Genomic DNA, 21571 nt, shown 5'->3' with positions numbered 1-21571 from the left:
CGAGACAGAAAGAAGCAGAAAAGAGAAGAGAAGAGTAGTATCAGAGAGTATAGATAAAGAGAAGAAGAGATAGAGAAGAGAAGAGAAAGAGCAAAGAAGAAGAGAGATAAGAGAAAGAGAAGAAAGAAACTGAAAAAGAGAGAGTAAACACAAAGGGGAGATAGGAAAGAGAGATAAACAAACAGAGAGGGAGATAGAGAGAAACAAGAGAGAGAGAGAAACAACAAGAGATGGAGATAGAGAGAAACAGAGAGAGAGAGAGAGAAACAACAGAGAGGGAGATAGAAGAGAAACGAGAGAGAGATAAACAACAAGAGAGGGAGATAGAGAGAGAGATAAACAACAGAGAAGGGAGATAGAGAGAAACGAAGAGAGAGAGAAACAACAGAGAGGGAGATAGAGAGAAACGAAAGAGAGAGAAACAACAGAGGGAAGATAGAGAGAAACGAGAGAGAGGAAACAACAGAGAGGAGATAGAGAGAAGAGAGAGAGAGAGATAAACAACAGAGAGGGAGATAGAGAGAAACAAGAGAGAGAGAAAACAACAGAGAGGGAGATAGAGAAGAAACAAGAGAGAGAGAAACAACAGAGAGGGAGATTAGAGTGCACCACTGCCCACAAAAATAGTGAACTGAGCTGCACTTCCTAACCTCCTCCCAATGTTTATGACCATATTAGAGAGACATATTTCCCTCAGATTACACAGATGCCACAAAGAATTTGAAAACAATCCAATTTGGGATAAACTCCCCATATCTTACTGGGAGAAAATCCACAGTGTGCCATCACCAGCAGGCAATGATTTTGACCTGTTGCCAAAGAAAAGGGCAACAGTTGAAGAACAAAACAGCCATTGTAATACAACCCATATTTATGCTATTTATTTTAACTTGTGTGCTTTAACATTTAGGTACATTGTTACAACACTGTAATATATAAATAACATTTGTAATGTTCTTTAGTTGTTTTAAACTTCTGTATGTGTAATGTTTTACTGTTAACGCACGCACTGCAGACACACACGTACTGTAAGCAAACACACACACGCTCTTGAATATACAGTACACAGCAAACAAACCCAGAACAATGAACTTGCTTACACGTACTGTAAGCAAACCCAACAAAAATAAACGTGTTGTATTTTGTCAAGGAAGGCCTCTATGAGAGACCCATATTTTCGGCCTCCGCCATTCTGTTATAATGGTTTAAATTATGTTGTTTCATAGAAAATAAAAATAAATAAAACAATTTTACACATGGATGGTTTGCATTGTTAATTCAGTCCTCATATGCGTTATTGTTGGTAGATGTAATCAGTAGTATTCTCTCTGAGGTGTCGTAATGATGGCCCCTGTGGGAACGGAGACACAGTGTTTACAACGGAGAGTGTCACTTGGTCCCTTATGCAGGCTTAGTAAACAGAGTAGAGCATGTCAGTATTTCTCTGTCCTATCAGTATGGGTAAAGTACATACATCTGTATTCATAGGTGGCCATGGGTGGCCCTGTGGCCTCAGGGTCACAGTCAAGGTGGGCCTGACCCTTATGATTGTACTTCCACATATCAAATCAACCACAAGGTTCATAACCAGACACTGAGGCTATGAGTCACATGCACAGCACAACATCTCATCTATTCCATCTACAGAGTGGACCCTGGGCCTCTCCTTCACTCTCAACCACCCAGTCAGCCATACAACCTACCACCCAGACCTACCCACCCACAACTCCAGTCATCCAGCAAGCCAGCCAGCCACCCTGCCAGGCTACCAGAATCCAGCATCAGCATGTGTAACTGATCATAAATCCTCAACCAACACACCCAGAGCAAATAGCAACCAGCAGGCCATAAACAGATCAGGTACTGCTTATAAAGAGAGAGATAATTAGTCTCACTAACTTCCAATTAACAATCAAATAGCAAGCATGCACAGCATTCTGTCATGGTTATTTCATCATAATTGTTGATGTGTAAGTATGCGCCAGACCTCTGGACCTAATCACAAAAGCATCTTGACTTGCATGCTTCCAACATTATTCTCAAATACAGGAATGGAAAGTCTGTCTTCTATACTATATTGGTGGAGAATTGTTGAACTTTAAAATCCCTGCAGATATTGCAAGATTGCCCATAAGAGGGCACTGATGTTAACCTACATGCTACAGTAATGACGAATGTGAAACCATGTCACATGGTGAGCCTAAAATGTTACACTTTAGAGATATTGCTATTTTTTTTTAAAGCGTACTTCAATGAACAAGGAAATAAATGATTTTGATTTCTACTCCATGAGTTTGCAAAATTGTAACATGACATTGTAACGCTTGCCTTTGAAGTGAACCTTCTCGTGTAAAAAGGAACTGTCCAACATGTGTGATCATTATTTTCCAGGAAGAACAATACAATAAAATCGGCTACATTTATCGGAACCTCCACTATGGGGTTCAATGAAAATTATCAGACTTCTTGGACCCTCAAGAGAGCTGGAAAGACGTTCTTGTTTCTATACACAAACACACAGGGGAGCCGAAGTACTCTCTGGTACTCGCATTTAAGGTCATGGGCTGGTCATTTACTGTACTTCGCTGATGGGAGTGACACCAAAGTTGTCATCATTCATGACAAAATTGTTACCTTCTATCAAAGCTGTCTGTTACTTTGCAACATTAGCATTGTAATCATCAGATGCTGGTTTTTGGTTGTTCCGGTCATGGTCTGCTCTATTCTTGAACCTACCTTCAAATGACAGGAGATTTGAAGCTGGGGGACATCTAACAGCACTGTGGGAGAGGTGGCATCTTGATGAGCCACAGGTTAATGGCTGCAGACAGTATTCTGCTACCGGGTATGCTACGGTCAACGTGTGTGTTTCATCAAAGATCTTGTATTGACTGTCTATTCCACTCGCTGGTTTTGATCGTCTTGTATAGATTTCTTATCTATGATTTCACCCAGACATAAACAACCTCCGCTCAACCACATCCCAGCCACCTGTGTCTCCAGGGGAAAAGGAGACAGTAAACAACGCTGAAACCAGAACCTTGGGAAGGACAGAGGAACAGCCACTTCCAGCACCTCAGAGCAGCAGGAGGTCGAGGAACCCAATGACACTTCAGGTTTGGACTAATGTTGTATGACTTGCATATGCATGTGTTATAACCACTTGAGGTGTTAGGAGCGCACAAAACATAGTAATACATGGATTATATAGATTATAGGTTATTTTACTGGTGGTTTAATGACATAGATATGGTGACAAGAAGCTATTATAGATTGTGTTGAGTGAAATTTGACAGATCGATTGATCCTGTTCAGAAATGTGTCACAATGCACACAGTATCCAGTAGATGGCAGCATTTGTGCAGTGCTCAAAAAACGATGGTAGTGTACCAAGACTGTACCTTATGAACAGGTTTGTCCATTGATTCTCAGGTTTTCTAAGGCTTTCTTTCCACGAGCTGAAGAAGATAACTGGTCATTTTGATGAGAGGCCAGTGAGTGACGGTGGGAGCAGACTTGGTGAGGGCAGCTTTCGAACGGTCTACAAAGGCYTCATCAATGGTAAACCTGTGGCAGTGGAGAAACTACTCTCAGTAGGTGCCAATATCATCTGTGGCAATAATACTATTCATATTGTACACAGAGTATACAAAACATTAAGAACACCTGCTCCTTCCGTGACATAGACTGACCAGGTGAATCCAGGTGAAAGCTATGACACCTTATTGATGTCACTTGTTAAATCCACTTCAATCAGTGTAGATGAAGGGGAGGAGACAGGTTAAAGAAGGATTTTTATACCTTTAGACAGTTGAGACATGGATTGTGTATGCGTGCCATTCAGAGGTTGAATGGGCAAGACAAAAGACTTAAGTACCTTTGATAAAGGTGTTCTTAATGTTAGGATTAATGTTTGGTGTATTCAGTGTGTGTATGAGTTCTCCACATTTAATTAAACAGCACATTCTAAAAGGTTTCTAAAACTTCAGTTTCTTACTCTTTTAGATGGAAGACATCTCACTAGAGGAGCTAAATGTTCAGTTCATTCAAGAGGTCCATATTCTTTTGGCATAAGTGTCTATTTTCTGCTCTGCTATTGTTCTATTGTAGGGAGTCCTTATAAACTAGCTGACCTACTGTGCGACCACTTCATAACCATTGCAGCTCTATTTCTTTAACAAGCAATAGCTAGTGTGTGCTCAATATCTCAATAATGCAACTTAACGGGTCTCTACTGTAATAAAATCAACAGAGAAATGTCCTGAGAGAATGGCTTTTACTTAGGAGCTGTCCAGATATCGGTTTTAGATTAGATTATTAGTAGATTTGATTTAGCTTGAATTGTCTTTATGGTTTAAAGAAAAGACTACTGTTTATTTGATGATAGGCTTCTTGTTCCACAGGTTGAAACATGAAAACCTGGTAGACGTAATCACCCTTGTTTTGTGTAYGCTTACATGTCCAATGGGTCGTTGCTCGACCGGCTGGCTTGCTTGGTAAGCACACACACTGTACAATATCGACATATTTTTTAAATTGTAGCTAACTTAATTTGTACAGAATCAATTAAATAAAATTGATTTTGGAAGAGAGATGTTTTCCAGGTGCTTTCTCTTAATAAGGATGAATATGGTTGTGTGGTTGTAGGACCGTAGCCCTCCTATGTCCTGGTATAGGAGATGTCTGACCGCCTTGGGAACAGCCAGAGGCTTGGATTATCTGCACAGCAGCAACAATGTCCACAGAGATGACAAGAGGTAACTGGAAGTTTTTAATAAATGCCTTTCCTATGCCACTTGATCAAATATTTGACATTTTAATCATAGTCAGACATGTAAATGAGTCTCCGCACACTCAGGATCAATGGACAATTTTCAATTTATTTAGGCTGAGTTTTCGGTCGTCAGACCTTCATCAGAGCATGACAAAATACATTTTAMATTGTGTATTGATCCTGAGTGTGCGGAGACCTTTTTATTTCAGCGTTACTCTTTATCCCCTCCACCTCAGCTACGGTCGGATGTGCGACAGATCCTCTCAAAAACCATAGACAAACAACCTTGTCATATCAGTCTCAATAGTAGTTATTCGTGATTTCTAAACATTTGTGTCTGGCTGCAGAAATACTTTTCTGGATAAAGAAAAAATCTCTGACTTTGGGCTGACACGGGCCTMGGCCATGCGGTCGTCTTCGACAGTGATGACCGAGAGGATTCTGGGTACAACAGCGTACATGGCAAATGAGGCATTCTGGGCCGAGATCACTTCCAAATCAAACATCTACAGTTTTTGGGTGGTACGTTGTACTTTACACTAACACATATGTATGGAACTAACACAATATGAAGACATTATACAATGTTGTGTGAAATCCACACCAGCACTGATTTGATTATCACCTTAGTGACACTAAGCAATTGAGACAGCACCTCATGTGGCTACACCCCTAAACAGTATGCCAAACAGGTCAAGCCTTTCACACTATCACTTTAAATACCTAAATATAACCCAGAAGATACAGTGACAACAATATTGAATTGATGATGAAACTGCAACGTAAGTCAAACTCATAAAACTGAATTGCCAGTTCAGCGGTTTACCTCAGTGCCAAACTCCAAAAACTACTGACACACATAATTGTTGGACCCTTAAGTGAGAATTGTTTTATTTTTTATTTAACTATGCAAGTCAGTTAAGAACAAATTCTTATTTACAATGACCTCCTACCCCGGCCAAACCCTCCCCTAACCCGTACGACGCTGGGCCAATTGTGCGCCGCCCTATGGGACTCCTGATCACTTCTGGTTGTGACACAGTCTGGGAACGAACCAGGGTCTGTAATGACGCCTCTAGCACTGCAATAATGCCTTAGACCGCTGCGCCACTCGGGAGAACTGCACTGAAACATGCACCTGTGCCCGTCTACCAGCCAATTAATTTCAAATGAAATACCAATAAATTAAAGGTTACTGCTCCTCAATGATAAATAAAGAAAACATGTTGGTAAATGTTGATGGAGGCTTATAATGGAAAGTGTGGGAACAGTACTGTATGACATAAATGATGTACTCTAATGTCAGCAGTCCAATAATATAATGTCAGGTCATCTGTCTGTTGAACTGATTGAACCGCATCATAAACCAACAGCTACTGTTAGTGTTCAGCCTGAACCCTGGGAACAGTAGCGTACAGTATCTTAGACATAGCCTGCTATATTATTAATGAAGAGTAATAGAAGGCTGTTGTTGGCTAGAGCCGGAGCCAGCCAGGTGGTTAATCTAAGGTCGCTGTCATCCACAGGTGTTGCTAGAAATATTGTCTGGAGTCCTGCCAGTCGATGAAAATCGTGATCCTAAGTTCCTGGTGAGCAAGCAGAACAATGGAAGCTTTCTCTTTAGTACTCGTCTGTCTTCATCATACAGTGGGATGAATGCATATGATCTGAAGAAAGAAAATATTTAACTTTTTGTATTTACTATGCAGTGTCAATCAAAAAGCTAATTACGCAGCATTACTTAGTTTCTACTCTTCGCTCCCTGTTGAGCATAAGGCCACATTTGTACAGTATACAGTAGATGGCAGACAGTGTTGTATATCTCATCTGTCAGTGTAGTTACCACTGCAAGCAGTAGCTGAAGGATGTGTTGCTGCTGTTGATTGGTATGATTTGTTATGACTGTCACAAATGAACATGAAGGATGATAGATGGGGAATAAATGGCCCTGGAGGACAAGAGGATGCTGTCTCAATGACAGAAAGAACAAACAGCCACTGACGAAAGAGGTGTGATGCCAGTACAGTTGCTAGCACTTTAGTTGACAGTACTGTCTCCACTGGTATATCAATGGGTACTTTGTGCTTCTTAGTTATAGCTGGGAGCCAACGCTTACTACTATGTGATTAACTGTCTTTATCACATTGAAATAATGTAAATATTTTTATAGGTCCTGACGGAGCTTGAAGATGTTGTCAAAAGCATTTCACTAGAACAGCTGGGACCCGAGAGGGAAGCAGACAACATGGAGAGACTATCTCTTGCCTCCCACTTTTCCTTAAACAAGGTTACTTTGCTCTAGAGCAGTGACCAACATTTTTACAAATTCTTCTGTATTTTTTTTGCTTTAAGAATAAACAGCATATTCATTTTTGTATATATGGAAAAAGAGAGCATACAGTATGTTTGATGTAAATATTTTTATTATCCTTTTTAAAAAGCCGCTGTTTTAAGAAAAATAAACAACTTAAGACCAAACATGACAGTTCTCATGAGAGTGTATTCCCTTGTCCGAAGATGAGGTGTTAAACTAGTGATATGCCATACAATAAATCAGTAGACAAGTGACTGTGGCAGAAAGAAATTCCATTTGGAATCACGGTCTCTGGGACTCCCACCTTGCATTCACACCATAGGAGCTGGCACAGTAGCATACTTAGCTTCCTCGAATGCTAATCAGAGCTATATCAATGATGTGAAATACTGGAAGCCCCTGTTCTCTCCGTTACGTGACCCTCATTGACACCATAGATAGACAGATCAGTACAGACAATACCTTTTCATCACAGACAGAGCAGAACACCTACAACATGTACAGCACTTGCATAGAAAAATWTGTTTCTCAGCAGATGTGTTTTATGTAAACCACAGTTATCAACAAAAAAAATGTTCCAATATAAAAAATTAAAAAATGACAGGAGCAAATATTACATCTTTAAGGGGGGTTTGGACCTCTTCATAGCTGTGCCCACATATCGATGGAGACATTTGATCAACTTTAGGTACAGGAAACACATAACAAATTGGCATTGATCTATAGAGGAATGCAAGGAATGATTGCAAGCATGTGAACTCAACTCATGGAGGGTTCGTCACATTGGCACAAATTCACATTAGTCGCACTAACATATTTTTTTATTCTCGGCAACAGTGTAAAAACCTTTCTTACTTAACTTGTTCTAACCTCTGAATAGCTCAGTAAAATACTTTGAATGAATCGCAGGCTACAAATGGACATTCTCAAGTGTGTGTTTCAGCTCAGTTGTCCATTGGCGTGCATAGTTCAGTCTCTGGGTGGGCTTCGAGGGTTTAGAAGTTTTTTGTAATTTTTTATTTTTTWAAATATTTTACAAGAGGTTGTCTCAAATAATATTTCCCTCCATCACTTAGGCTTCGAGGGTTTAGAAGTTTTTAAAAATATTTTACAAGAGGTTGTCTCAAATAATATTTCCCTCCATCACTTGGAATGTTCCATTATGGAGCGTGTGGGTGTGTGTGGCGGGGGGGGGTCTGTTTAGTCATCCTCTTCTCCATCGCCAGGTGGTCTGGTGATGCGGCGTCCTCCCTTCTTCCCAGCGGGACCCTTGGGCTTGGCGAAGGCCTGCTTGTGTGCGTGCTGCTTGGGATGGACTTCCTCATACAGGAAGTCACCAGTCAGCTCTTCCCCGCTTTCAATCTCGAGCTATGAACAGTCACACACAAATAGTGAGGCGTTGGACTGTTAACCAAACCAAGGTTGGAGTCAATTCCATATAAATTCAGTAAATTTAGGAAGTAAACGCATTGAGAAAAAAATGTAATAATAGTGGCAGTTTACATCCTGAATTAAAACGAAATTAACCTGAACCAAACCTACAGATTTTTTTTATGAACCCTAAGACACATGGAACACTTGTATTGGTGTTAACACCAATTGTTTGATCTTTTGGTCCTTACCTTCTTCAAAATGTCAATTTGCATGTTGTTCTCCACCATGTCCACCAGGGGATTTTTGCAACTGGAATAGAGCATCCTCTCTTTGATGCTGCACTTGTACCCCGGCATGGAATAAATGAACACTGCAAAAGGCAAAATAACAATGGAGGATGTCTCATCACAATCACAGATATACAATGCAGTAAATATGAAATATGTATTTTGTATAYAGGTATGATGACAGCTGTGCTTGGTGTCTTCAGTTGGTTCTCTTCTATTGTTCTTTGTGAAAACAGTGAATGTAAATATATTCACCTGTGGACTCCAAGTAGTCACCCTCGTGGGAATGATTGTAGCGGAAGAAGTGATAGCGAGCAGACTCTGTGGGGATCCTCTTGGGCAGGTCTTTCACCTCGGTTGGTTCAGTGTTAGACAACCTAATGAGTTCTTTGGCAAAGTCTATTTCCTATCGAGAGTAGAAATTAAACCGTACTATGAATTAACCAGATATGACAGTCGGACAATTACGCTCTAATAAAGTGTAATTTAATCTTTGTGTGATTTATTGAATAGCTCTTTTGATAACATGCCCATTATGAGAACAAGGCAGAGCCGGTTTGATGTGTCACAATTATGCCTTTGTCCCCAAATCTGATCTTGTGACACAAGCCCTTGAATTTCAATGAGAACTGACACAATGACACTTTGGTAAACAAAGAAGAACCACATCGTACTGTTCTCAATAGAACTCCTGACTCCAAAATTCCTTTGACAGTCTACAGAGAAGCCTGAGGATAAAAGAGGAACAGAACTTGTTTTCAACTGACTCACCTGGAAAAGCGACAGAGGGAGAGAAGTACTTACAAGTTGTACGTAGTTGACTTGCTTGTCTCTGAATCGTTTGAGCGCCTCGAATGCGTCTCCATGCATGGGGAACGCCACTCCCTGCAGTGTCTTCTGCTTGGTGTCTACACTGATGTCAGTCTGCACCTGAACACAACACAGAGAAAACAACGTAAGACAACTTAACCTTTACCATAGTCAACACACAACTCACTAGTGGTAGTGCTAGTGATTCCATCAATATCTGATTTAACCAGGAAGTCCTTTTGAGGTCATTACATCTCTTTCCAAAGGGAGAACTGGCCACCTTAAATTAATTTGAAGTAGATATGAGGCAAACAAATCCAGAACATTTACTTCCTTACTTCCTCCTGTTCAGATTCTCCACATTGGGGATAATGACTGATGTGGCTGATGTTTCTATATCTGGACAGGAGAGACAGGAGTGATGATAACATCACCTTAAAGACTGGAAATGGAAGGGGATTATACTGATGGAATGCACCTATTTTTAGAGCCCTGCTGGTTCCCTCGGAATTAAAGGCTCTGTCGTGTACACATGATTGAGCAGCAGTGCACCCACCTCATGTACCAGAAGGATTGTGGGGTTTATCCATCAACTTAGTCAAGGCAGTCTCTCTCTCTCCAGGCACATGAATGATAAATACAGTTGAAGTCGGAAGTTTACATACACCTYAGCCAAATACATTTAATCTCAGTTTTTCACAATTCCTGACATTTAATCCTAGTAAAAATTCCCTGTCTTAGGTCAGTTAGGATCACCACTTTATTTTATGTCAGAATGTCAGAATAATAGTAAATAGAATGATTTATTTCAGCTTTTATTACTTTCATCACATTCCCAGTGGGTCAGAAGTTTACATACACTCAATTAGTATTTGGTATCATTGCCTTTAAATTGTTTAACTTGGGTCAAACGTTTCGGGTAGCCTTCCACAAGCTTCCCACAATAAGTTGGGTGAATATTGGCCCATTCCTCCTGACAGAACTGGTGTAACGGAGTCAGGTTTGTAGGCCTCYTTGCTCGCACACGCTTTTTCAGTTCTGCTCACAAAGTTTCTGTAGGATTGAGGTCAGGGCTTTGTGATGGCCACTCCAATATCTTGACTTTGTTGTCCTTAAGCCATTTTTGCCACAACTTTGGAAGTATGCTTGGGGTCACTGTCCATTTGAAAGACGCATTTGCGACCAAGCTTTAACTTCCTGACTGATGTCTTGAGATGTTGCTTCAATATATCCACATAATTTTCCATCCTTATGATTCCATCTATTTTTGTGAAACGCACCAGTCCCTCCTGCAGCAAAGCACCCCCACAACATGATGCTGCCACCCCGTGCTTCACGGTTGGGATGGTGTTCTTCGGCTTGCAAGCCTCCCCCTTTCTGCTCCAAACATAACGATGGTCATTATGGCCCAACAGTTCTATTTTTTGTTTCATCAGACCAGAGGACATTTCTTCAAAAAGTACAATCTTTGTCCCCTGTGCAGTTGCAAACCGTAGTCTGGCTTTTTTATGGCTTTTTTATGGTGTTTTGGAGCAGTGGCTTCTTCCTTGCTGAGCGGCCTTTCAGGATATGTCGATATAGGACTCGTTTTACTGTGGATATAGATACTTTTGTACCTGTTTCCTCCAGCATCTTCACAAGGTCCTTTGCTGTTGTTCTGGGATTGATTTGCACTTTTCGCACCAAAGTACGTTCATCTCTAGTAGACAGAACGCGTCTCCTTCCTGAGCGGCATGGCGGCTGCRWGGTCCCATGGTGTTTATACTTGCGTACAATTGTTTGTATAGATGAACGTGGTACCTTCAGGCGTTTGGAAATTGCTCCCAAGGATGAATTAAACTTGTGGAGGTCTACAATTTTTTCTCTAAGGTCTTGACTGATTTCTTTACATTTTCCCATGATGTCAAGCAAAGAGGCACTGCGTTTGAAGGTAGGCCTTGAAATACATCCACAGGTACACCTCCAATTGACTCAAATTATGCCAATTAGCCTATCAGAAGCTTCTAAAGCCATGACATAATCTTCTGGAATTTTCCAAGGTGCTTAAAGGCACTGTCAACTTAGTGTATGTAAACTTCTGACCCACTGTAATTGTGATACAGTGAATTATAAGTGAAATAATCTGTCTGTAAACAATTGTTGGAAAAATTACTTGTGTCATGCACAAAGTAGATGTCCTAATCGACTTGCCAAAACTATAGTTTGTTAAGAAATTTATGGAGTGGTTGAAAAATTTGTTTTAATGACTCCAACCTAAGTGTATGTAAACTTCCAACTTCAACAWTACATATTTCAAAGCCTCTCTGCTCCCACACAGATTAATGTTGTTTATCTTCCTTTCAAAAGCTGGTCAATTGGGAGAAATGCTAGCCTGTTTTCGCCTGTCTTGCTTTTTATTGGTTGTATTTAGGAGTGTGACTGAATGCTTCTCAGACCACTTCCTTATATGGAGTTGGAGAAATTGTTCATGTCAGACAGTCACAGCAACTAGGTTGTTTCCTCTTTACAAGACTGACTTTGGTTTGGTTGGAATCACGAGCCACTGTGTGTTACTTTCTCTTTGGTTAATCACATCTTACAACTACCAAGAGAAAAGCAAACTTGACAAGCTTCATTGTTAGTAGCAAGTCAAGCACTGGCTATCACATAACAGTGTACCCTGATCTTATCAGTGGAGCCAAGCCCAGGCAGTGGTGTGACCTTGTCCAAGTGCTTTCCTGGACAGAATTAATGCAAAGTATCAATGCAAATGAATGATCCTTCATCAACTTTCAAAGGTGGCCCCTCGTGTAGGTTGACTATACAGAACATTTTAGTTCAAGACCAGTGTATTTAGTGGGAGATCTCAACAACAACATCCTATTGCTTACAGTGCATTGTAAGTTGTACAACTGAATGCATTCAACTGAAATGTGTCTACCGCATTTAAACCAACCCCTCTGAATCAAAGAGGTGCGGGGGGCTGCCTTAATCGATGTCCGCGTCATCGGAGCCCAGGGAATCGTTTCGGTTGGAGGTTAACTGCCTTGCTCAAGGGCAGAAGGGCATTCGAACCAGCAACCTTTCGGTTACTGGCCCAACGCTCTTAACCGCTCGGCTACGTGCCGCGGTTAGTTGTCCATCTGCCAACTTCCTGTAGTTCTAATSAATCACAGCACCTATCCAGTGACTCTTAGTGCCAGGTCGGCATTTTGCACAGCTGTATTGCTGACCTTGTGGTCTTATGGGGGAAGGTATCACCAGCCGTCATTAATATTCAACACTGTCTTTTGGATTGAACACAATTCAAAGCATATGCTATGAGTTTCCTGAACATGTTGCTATGAGTTGCTCAGAATCACTCCCACTATTAAGAGAAGTTTGGCTAGATGTCTTGGTTTCAAAGCTTAAAGAAAGGTTTGAATCCTCACCCATTTAACAATGACACTTTCAACCAACATAATTACTTTTGCACAGAATCACTTTTAAACATCACAGGAAGTGTGAATACTGTTCTCTGTGTGTGTGTGTGTTTGTGTGTACCTCACTGAGTTTGATCTGTCTCAGTTCCTCCTCAGCAGCAGTGAGTGGTAGTGGTGCGGCCTTGGTCACCAGGTACTTCTTGTAGCCACTCAGAGACACATCATCCTGGGGGAGTGGGGATAATCAGAAGGGGAGAGAGGATCACATACCAGTTAGCCTTTTATACACACTATTATAAACTGGGTGGTTCGAGTCCTGAATGCATATTGGCCGACAGCCATGGTATATCAGACCGTATACCATGGGTATGACAAAACGTTTCGTTTTACTGCCCTAATTACGTAAGTAACCAGTTAATAACAGCAATAAGGCACCTCGAGGGTTTGTGATAGAAAAAAATTGACATATTTCCATTACAACAACCTGAATGACAAAGCAGACGGAAAATCTGATCTTCAAAGTTCATTTCAGAAAGGCATAAGCGGATTTCACAACACAATCTAGGCTAATACAGATAATCYAACCAACCTTTGTATTGCCAAAGAGCTCATCTTTGATAAGCCCCCCACCAAATTCCTTCTTTAGTGTGGCCCTGGTAGCAGCGTATAACATCTTATGTCGCACCTGTTTGAAATAGAATGTATTAGTGAATACACAAAGGGTACTGGAAAAGCAGTCTGTTTACATTTAACTATACCATCCACTTTCTATATCTCAATGACATTCAGTGATTTTATTAATGGTTTTATTGATTTCTGATTCTTATCTTGCTGCCGCAACATAAGCCCCCATTCTTTTCCCCCATAGGAGAGCAAACTGTGCCTGGATAATCACAAAATAAATGCATCCCATTTGGATGTTTCAGTGAGTACTTTTACATGCACAGTAATCATTTCTATATTAAACTGATTATGGCAGTAGGCAGATTATACAGTATCTTAAATTGGAGTAAGGTCAAAATCGAAGTAAGCATACGCCGATTAAAACACCTGGTGTTCTGTGAAATCTTTTGAATTATTAGGACATGTAAACACCTTAATTCACGTTCCAGCGATGTATTTGAGTTCGGAACAACTGAATGTATGCATCTTAGAAGTAGTTCACACACAAACTTTATATGTCCGAACTCAGAATAAAATTTGCTTCACAAAAATAGTATGGTCGCTGTAGTATAACGTTTATTTTGATTGCCAATTTTCTGCATCAAGTGGCCTGATTTCAGATGTGTCCATGTAAACAGGACTATTAGGGAAATTATTTTTCTTGAAAAGCATGTAAACGTTTTAAAGAAAGTATTATATTAATCTGACTATCCACAATAAATCGGGAGTATTGTGTGCATCAGGGTTTCCGTTATGAAGAGGTGGCACCGGACAATTGAGAAATTTCCCAGACCCATATGCATTGGGTGTGTACCCTGATTAGGGTGTCCACCCACAGTGCTCAGAATGACAGAAATCATATTTAGATTATGGTAATTATTTGTAACAAAACATGCAAATCGAGGATGCAATGACGTGTGTCCTYACCGCGCACTTTGAAGATGTTAGAATAACTGTCCACATTTACTTTTCCTCAGCCAACAAGATGAGTAGCGAAGAGTAAAATCACTAGCCTATGCTAGTGAGTTTCTAGTTTGAGGAAGCAAATTTTCACCATAAAAATGCACCTTTATAATAAAGCATTCCATGCATCATCGCATATGCAGATTTATGTAAAATAGCCTACTATTCGTAATGTGAGAAGTAGATTGTATAGTCATAATTTAGGCTAATAATATAACTAGGCAACAGCCCTAGAGTGCATTCGGAAAGTATTTAGACCCCTTGACATTTTCCACTTTGTTAAGTTACAGCCTTATTCTAAAATTAATAAACAGTTTCCCCCCATCAACCTACACACAATAACCCACAACAACAAAGCAAAAAAAGGTTTTTAGATTTTTGCATATTTATACAAAATGTAAAAATGAAATATGACATTTACAGAAGTATTCAGACCTTTTACTCAGTACTTTGTTGAAACACCTTTGGCAGTGATTACAGCCTCGAGTCTTCTTGGATATGACACTAAAAGATAGGCACACCTGTATTTGGGGAGTTTCTCCCATTCTTCTTTGCAGATCCTCTCAAGCTCTGTCAGGTTGGATGGGGAGCGTTGCTGCACAGCTATTTTCAAGTCTCTCCAGAGATTTTAGATCAGGTTTAAGTCCGGGCTCTGGCTGGGCCACTCAAGGACATTTAGAAACTTGTCCCGAAGCCACTCCGGCGTTGTCTTGGCTGTGTGCTTAGGGCCGTTGTCCTGTTGGGAGGTGGACATTCACCCCAGTCTGAGGTCCTGAGCGCTCTGGAGCAGGTTTTCATCAAGGATCTCTTTGTATTTAGCTCTACTCATCTTTCCCTCGACCCTGACTGGTCTCCCAGTCCCTGCCGCAGAAAAACATCCCCACAGCATGCTGCTGCCACCACCATGCTTCACCGTAGGGATGGTGCCAGGTTTCCTCCAGATGTGACGCTTGGCATTCAGGCCAAATAGTTCAATCTTGGTTTCATCAGACCAGAGAATCTTGTTTCTCATGGTCAGAGTCCTATAGGTGATTTTTGGCAAACTCCAAGCGTGCTGTCATGTGCCTCTTACTGAGGAGTGGCTTCCGTGTGGCCACTCTACCATAAAGTCCGGCTTGGTGGAGTGCTACAGAGATGGTTGTTCTTTTAGAAGGTTTTCCCATCTCCACAGAGGAACTCTGGAGCTCTGTCAGAGTTACCATCGGGTTCTTGGTCACCTTCCTGACCAAGGCCCTTCTCCCCCGATTGATCAGTTTGGCCAGGCGGGCAGCTCTAGGTAGTTCCAAACTTCTTGGAAGTTCCAAACTTCTTCCATTTAAGAATGATGGAGGCCACTGTGTTCTTGGGGACCTTCAATGCTGCAGAAATGTTTTGGTACCTTTCCCCATATCTGTGCCTCGACACAATCCTGTCTCAGAGCTCTACAGACAATTCCTTCGACCTCATAGCTTGGTTTTTGCTCTGACATGCACTGTAAACTGTGGGGACTTATATAGACAGGTGTGTGCCTTTCCAAATCATGACCAATTGAATTTACCACAGGTGGACTCCCATCAAGTTGTAGAAACATCTCAATGATGTTCAATGGAAACAGGATGCACCTGAGCTCAATTTTGAGTTGCATAGCAAATGGTCTGAATACGTAAATGAATATGTAAATAAGGTATTTCTGTTTGATTATTTTAATGAATTTGCACACTTTTTATTTTAATTTTAATTGCTTTGTCATTATGGGGTATTGTGTGTAGATTGGATKAAATAGAAGTTTACTCATCATTTCAGAATAAGGCTGTAACATAACAAAATGTGGAAAAAGTCAAGGGGTCTGAATACCTTCCGAATGCACTGTAAATATAACTAAATCACTGTTTGCAAAAAATACCGTTTTTTGCATGGCTGAGCACGTATAGCGTAGAAGCCTGGGCTATAGGCTATATCAGATACATTTCTTATTTCTTTACACAGGAATTACACATTTCATGCAATGCTACTACACTTTATATGACTGGAGACATTAGCAGAATCTTAATTTCTTAAAACAACAAATTATAGGGTAGCCTACTCTGCTGACACTGACAAACAGACCCCAAAAAACGACATTGTCCATATAATAGGCCTACGAGAAGGGGAGACACGAATAGAATATGACGTCCATCTAAACTGGAGGAGGAAATTATTGTCCAAAAACAACCTTTAAGTGCCACTGACCCAACGATAAAGAGTGAATATGTGAACTGCATACTCACCGGAGATATGGCCTATGCTCTCTGCTGGTGCCAATAAGATAGGCTATAGGCCTACTGTTGTTCGCTCAATTAAGTTAGAATTTTGATAACTAAAAGACAGATTTGAGTATTTTCATTGTCTTCTCTTTAAAGCAATAACTATTTGCTTTCCAAACAATGTTTTCCTGCGATTTAATTTAGAAATATTGCGAAATACCTGGTTGGGTCTCTACTTTTCACTGACAGTTGCAACTCAGCAATCATCTATTTGGTATTTGCTGCACACACTGCCCAAATTGTGCATGCTGCCTTTCCTTCCGACTGTAGGCAAAGCGATTTAAAACTATTTATTAATGTTTTAAGGCTAGGGGAAGGTAATGATCCACTGTGTCCAAATCATGCTTCAGTAGCATATTTTGAATTATTTTATTTAGTTCTGTATAGACAGGAGTAGGCTAACTAGGCAAGTCAGTAACCAAGATATAATGAATATACACGCACCAATTCAATTCCACTAAATTATGCAAATTAACCCACAGACCGGAATGCATGACCAGTCAAATGTATTTACATAAACTGCTATTTCCATCAATGAATAGACTAAAGAGTATTATTATTTCGCAATGGGACTTTATTTCTTCTCCCAGACAATTGGCCAGTGCCAATTTTATTTATCAGCTTTTCAAAAAAGAAAACACTTCCAAAAGCCAGCTATTGGAAACTCATATATGTATATATAGACTGTACTCAGTCTTAGAACATGTGGAAGTGTTTTGAAACATCTGCAGCTTTCCAGACAAGCCTGGACCTGTGGCACTCAGCCTACGGATAGYGGGTAGGAATGTCGAGCCCTGTCTGCTAGAGTAGGATGCAGTCAGTACTCCCTCGGTCTCTAGTCTCTGCCCCATGTAATTCAGCCTGGTACAGCCAGTGTAGGCCAGGGCACATTTCTCTCCTTGTCTGTGCATCATTCCTCTGTCTTAATTGTGCCAACTCATTCAATCTGGTAATGCTAAATTCCTTTCAGTCTCTGCCATTACATCAATTTGCAACAGTTGTGATGTTATCTGTATCAAGAGGTGGTCAAAAGCTAAATGTCACATTTGCACTTAAGTACAAACTACGTATAACCAACAACAATCAGTAATAAACACAAAACATGTCTGCTAAGGGTCTGTTGTGAGTCGTGAGCATGAAGAGACTTGTCATTGGCATGACCGTGCAAAATAATTAGCAAACGGAAGCTGACATCTGTGTGTGAGGAGTTGCTTACAGGAGAGTGGTCAGGTGACCAGGCCATGAAGATCCACTCATAGCCCTGGTTGTTGGAGGAGTCCAGTCGGTACAGGATATAAGATGGCAGGTCGTCCTGTAGTAGAGGCAGGACTAACGAGTCATACTCTTGGTCCCATGTCTTTGATGCTTGCCTGGTTTCGCCCAAAGCTAGCTGCTCTGTAACACAAATATTATCAGAATTTAGTGGCTGAAGATTCAAAGTGAAAACATAATTTTGGTGAATAGAATCTCTCTGTGCTTTCCAACATTTCGGAAACTGTTTTAATTCTAAAAAAGATCTGTAATATATCCTTGAGAGACAACCTTGGTGACAAACATTAGATATGTTTATGGTCAGATCAGTAAAAAAATAAACACTTCTTACCATCCTCAATCACAATCTTTAAGAGTCGATATTGGTCTCCACACCTCGCACTGGCAAAGATGTCCTTCACGTCGTTACCAGCTAGAAAAACAGTGGGGAAGTGAGTTTGGTATCGGCACAAACATGCAAAGTGTTCTAATATGGATGTTTCATAGTAGAAGCCTCACMACTGAAATTGGGCTTAAAGAAATGTTTCAAGCTGTAATGACTTCAGTTAAACCCATGTTAAAACCTTCCAAAGAACAAACCATGTAATTATCTTCAGCCTTATCTATTTAAAACAATCTTTGCCACAGAAGTTTGGTCCACATATACAGTTGAAGTCGGAAGTTTACATACACCTTAGCAAATATATTTAAACTCAGTTTTTCACAATTCCTGACATTTAATCCTGTCTTAGGTCAGTTAGGATCACCACTTTATTTTAAGAAGGTGAAATGTCAGAATAATAGTAGAGAGAATTATTTATTTCAGCTTTTATTTCTTTCATCACATTCCCAGTGGGTCAGAAGTTTACATACACTCAATTAGTATTTGGTAGCATTGCCTTTAAATTGTTTAACTTGGGTCAAACATTTTGGGTAGCCTTCCACAAGCTTACCACAATAAGTTGGGTGAATTTTGGCCCATTACTCCTGACAGAGCTGGTGTAACTGAGTCAGGTTTGTAGGCCTCCTTGCTCACACACGCTTTTTCAGTTCTGCCCACAAATGTTCTATAGGATTGAGGTCAGGGCTTTGTAATGGCCACTCAATACCTTGACTTTGTTGTCTTTATGCCATTTTGCCACAACTTTGGAAGTTTTGGAAGACCCATTTGCGACCAAGCTTTAACTTCCTGACTGATGTCTTGAGATGTTGCTTCAATATACCCACATAATTTCCCTCCCTCATGATGCCATCTATTTTGTGAAGTGCACCAGTCCCTCCTGCAGCAAAGCACCCCCACAACATGATGCTGCCACCCCGTGCTTCACGGTTGGGATGGTGTTCTTCGGCTTGCAAGCCTCCCCCTTTTTCCTCCAAAAATAACAATGGTGATTATGGCCAAACAGTTCTATTTTTGTCCCCATGTGCAGTTGCAAACCGTAGTCTGGATTTTTTATGGTGGGTTTTGGAGCAGTGGCTTTTTCCTTGCTGAGCGGACTTTCAGGTTATGTCGTTATAGGACTCGTTTTACTGTGGATATAGATACTTAGGGATCTGAGTAGAGATTTCCTCCAGCATCTCCACAAGGTCCTTTGCTGTTGTTCTGGGATTGATTTGCACTTTTYGCACCAAAGTACGTTAATCTCTAGGAGACAGAACGTGTCTCCTTCATGAGCGGAATGACGGCTGCGTGGTCCCATGGTGTTTATACTTGCGTACTATTGTTTGTACAGATGAACGTGGTACCTTCAGGCGTTTGGAAATTGCTCATAAGGGGCCACAGTGGCTCGTGGGTCTGCGTACCAACATCCATACCCCCCCCCCCCCTCGTGATAAATACATTTCGTTTTAAAGTTAATTTCCTGCAATTTTATAACTAATTTCATGCAATTCTACTAATGTTGCCATGGGGTGGAAAGAAATGTGCATTTTCACAGCTAATTTCCTGCAATTCTATACATTTTTGCCACAGGGTGGAAGCAAATGTTTGCCGTTTTTAATATTACAACTGATTGTCACTGGGCTCCTCCCTGGTTGGTAATTAGACCATGCTTATTACAAGTTCAGATAGCTGGCCGCTAGACTAATTTACCAATCTAAAAAAAATTGGCTAACATGGGCTAATTGAGTGACTGCTGATGCACAATCACATTTCTAAATTGCACCTTGTGTAYTCTATTATTTTAACTCTCAACAGTATATCGCGACCCCGACTGAGTTGCCCATCCCTGGCCTAAGCCTATCCCTCACATAAGCCCATACTGAGCAAATAGTAGGATGAACGCATGCGACCTACAGCAATCCCCTTCCCAACTCACAGATTTGAACAATGTGGCACACCACTATTTTACATGCATGTCGTCAAGTTCACCATATGGACCTTTTAACCCAAGTCGTGTGCGTGTTGCTTGGTGAGTAGGATCTTCACTCATCCATGTTGTCAAAACCCCCACCCACGCACCCACCCACCCACACACCCACACACACACACACACCCACAACACACACACACACACACACACACACCACCACACACACACAACCAGTATCACTTGCATAAATATTTCAATAATTGTGCAAATGAAAAATACATTATTGATATCTGTCATTGGTTTGAAAGCACTCAGATACTTTGGTTTAGGCGATTTGTCAGCTCATTGTTTATGTAAATGTCTGTTACATTTGAATGCCAGATTGTTTCAATGAAGGCGTTGCCCAAGCCAAAATGTAGAAGCAGAGACAAACACACACTGTTCTTTTAGGACATCTAGCTACATAACTACCGTTGCTACTCCTTAGCAGAGCATCAAATTCAATTATCACAGATAGCTTGCTAGCTAGCTACCGTCGCTACGAATACTTAACGTTACTGTACTACAGGATGAAATTGTGCATAAATAGTAAAACATTGCACATCGATTAAAAACAGATTTTTCAATTAAGATGTATACAGTTCAAACACACTAAGTAGCGACAACATAACTTAAATGAATAGCTACCCTGTATGCCGCGTTTGGTGGGACATTTTGTATTTTATCGCAAGAAAGGTTGATGAAGCAAGAGAACCAAGCCAGGATAAGGAAGTAGGAAGCGGACTAGGCTAAATTCATGTGTCGTCATCATCAGCAAGGTCACGTGGTTCAACGGTGCAGGGGTGACGATGAGGAATACAACAAATCGTATTATTAAATTCCTGCGTTATTAAATGTGAACAACAAATGCGATGCTTTGACATCGGGAAGTCTATTGATATTCTACACAATACACGCTGGACTGGAGGAAATTAAAATAAGAAAAAAGTAAGAGATAAGAAAAACAAATAATTAAAGAGCAGCCAGTGAAATAAACATAGCGGGCTATATACAGGGGGTACCGGTACAGAATCAGTGTGTTCAATGTGCGGGGGCACCGGTGTTCGAGGTAATTGAGATAATTATGTACATGCAGGTAGG

General features: G+C 40.7%; 1 protein-coding gene and 1 pseudogene across 1 annotated transcript; one reads left to right on the top strand and one right to left on the bottom strand.

Moving 5' to 3' along the window:
* Positions 1-6646, top strand: part of LOC111952711 (interleukin-1 receptor-associated kinase 4-like) — a 19137-nt pseudogene extending 12491 nt beyond the window's left edge.
* Positions 6647-7179: 533 nt separating this feature from the next.
* LOC111952710 (twinfilin-1) lies at positions 7180-21229 on the bottom strand. Its single transcript, XM_070435167.1, has 9 exons — positions 21119-21229; positions 18472-18552; positions 18085-18263; positions 13550-13645; positions 13082-13186; positions 9554-9679; positions 9005-9155; positions 8711-8832; positions 7180-8456 (listed from the first exon to the last, which is right to left on the bottom strand). Exons 3-9 carry the CDS (start codon positions 18109-18111, stop codon positions 8289-8291), a joined length of 795 nt encoding a protein of 264 aa, XP_070291268.1. The 5' UTR covers positions 18112-18263; positions 18472-18552; positions 21119-21229; the 3' UTR covers positions 7180-8288.
* Between the last annotated feature and the right edge of the window lie 342 nt (positions 21230-21571).

Source organism: Salvelinus sp. IW2-2015, linkage group LG26 (genome assembly GCF_002910315.2).
Source record: "Salvelinus sp. IW2-2015 linkage group LG26, ASM291031v2, whole genome shotgun sequence".
NCBI lineage: Eukaryota > Metazoa > Chordata > Actinopteri > Salmoniformes > Salmonidae > Salvelinus > Salvelinus sp. IW2-2015.
This window is presented reverse-complemented; position numbering and strand designations above follow the sequence as displayed.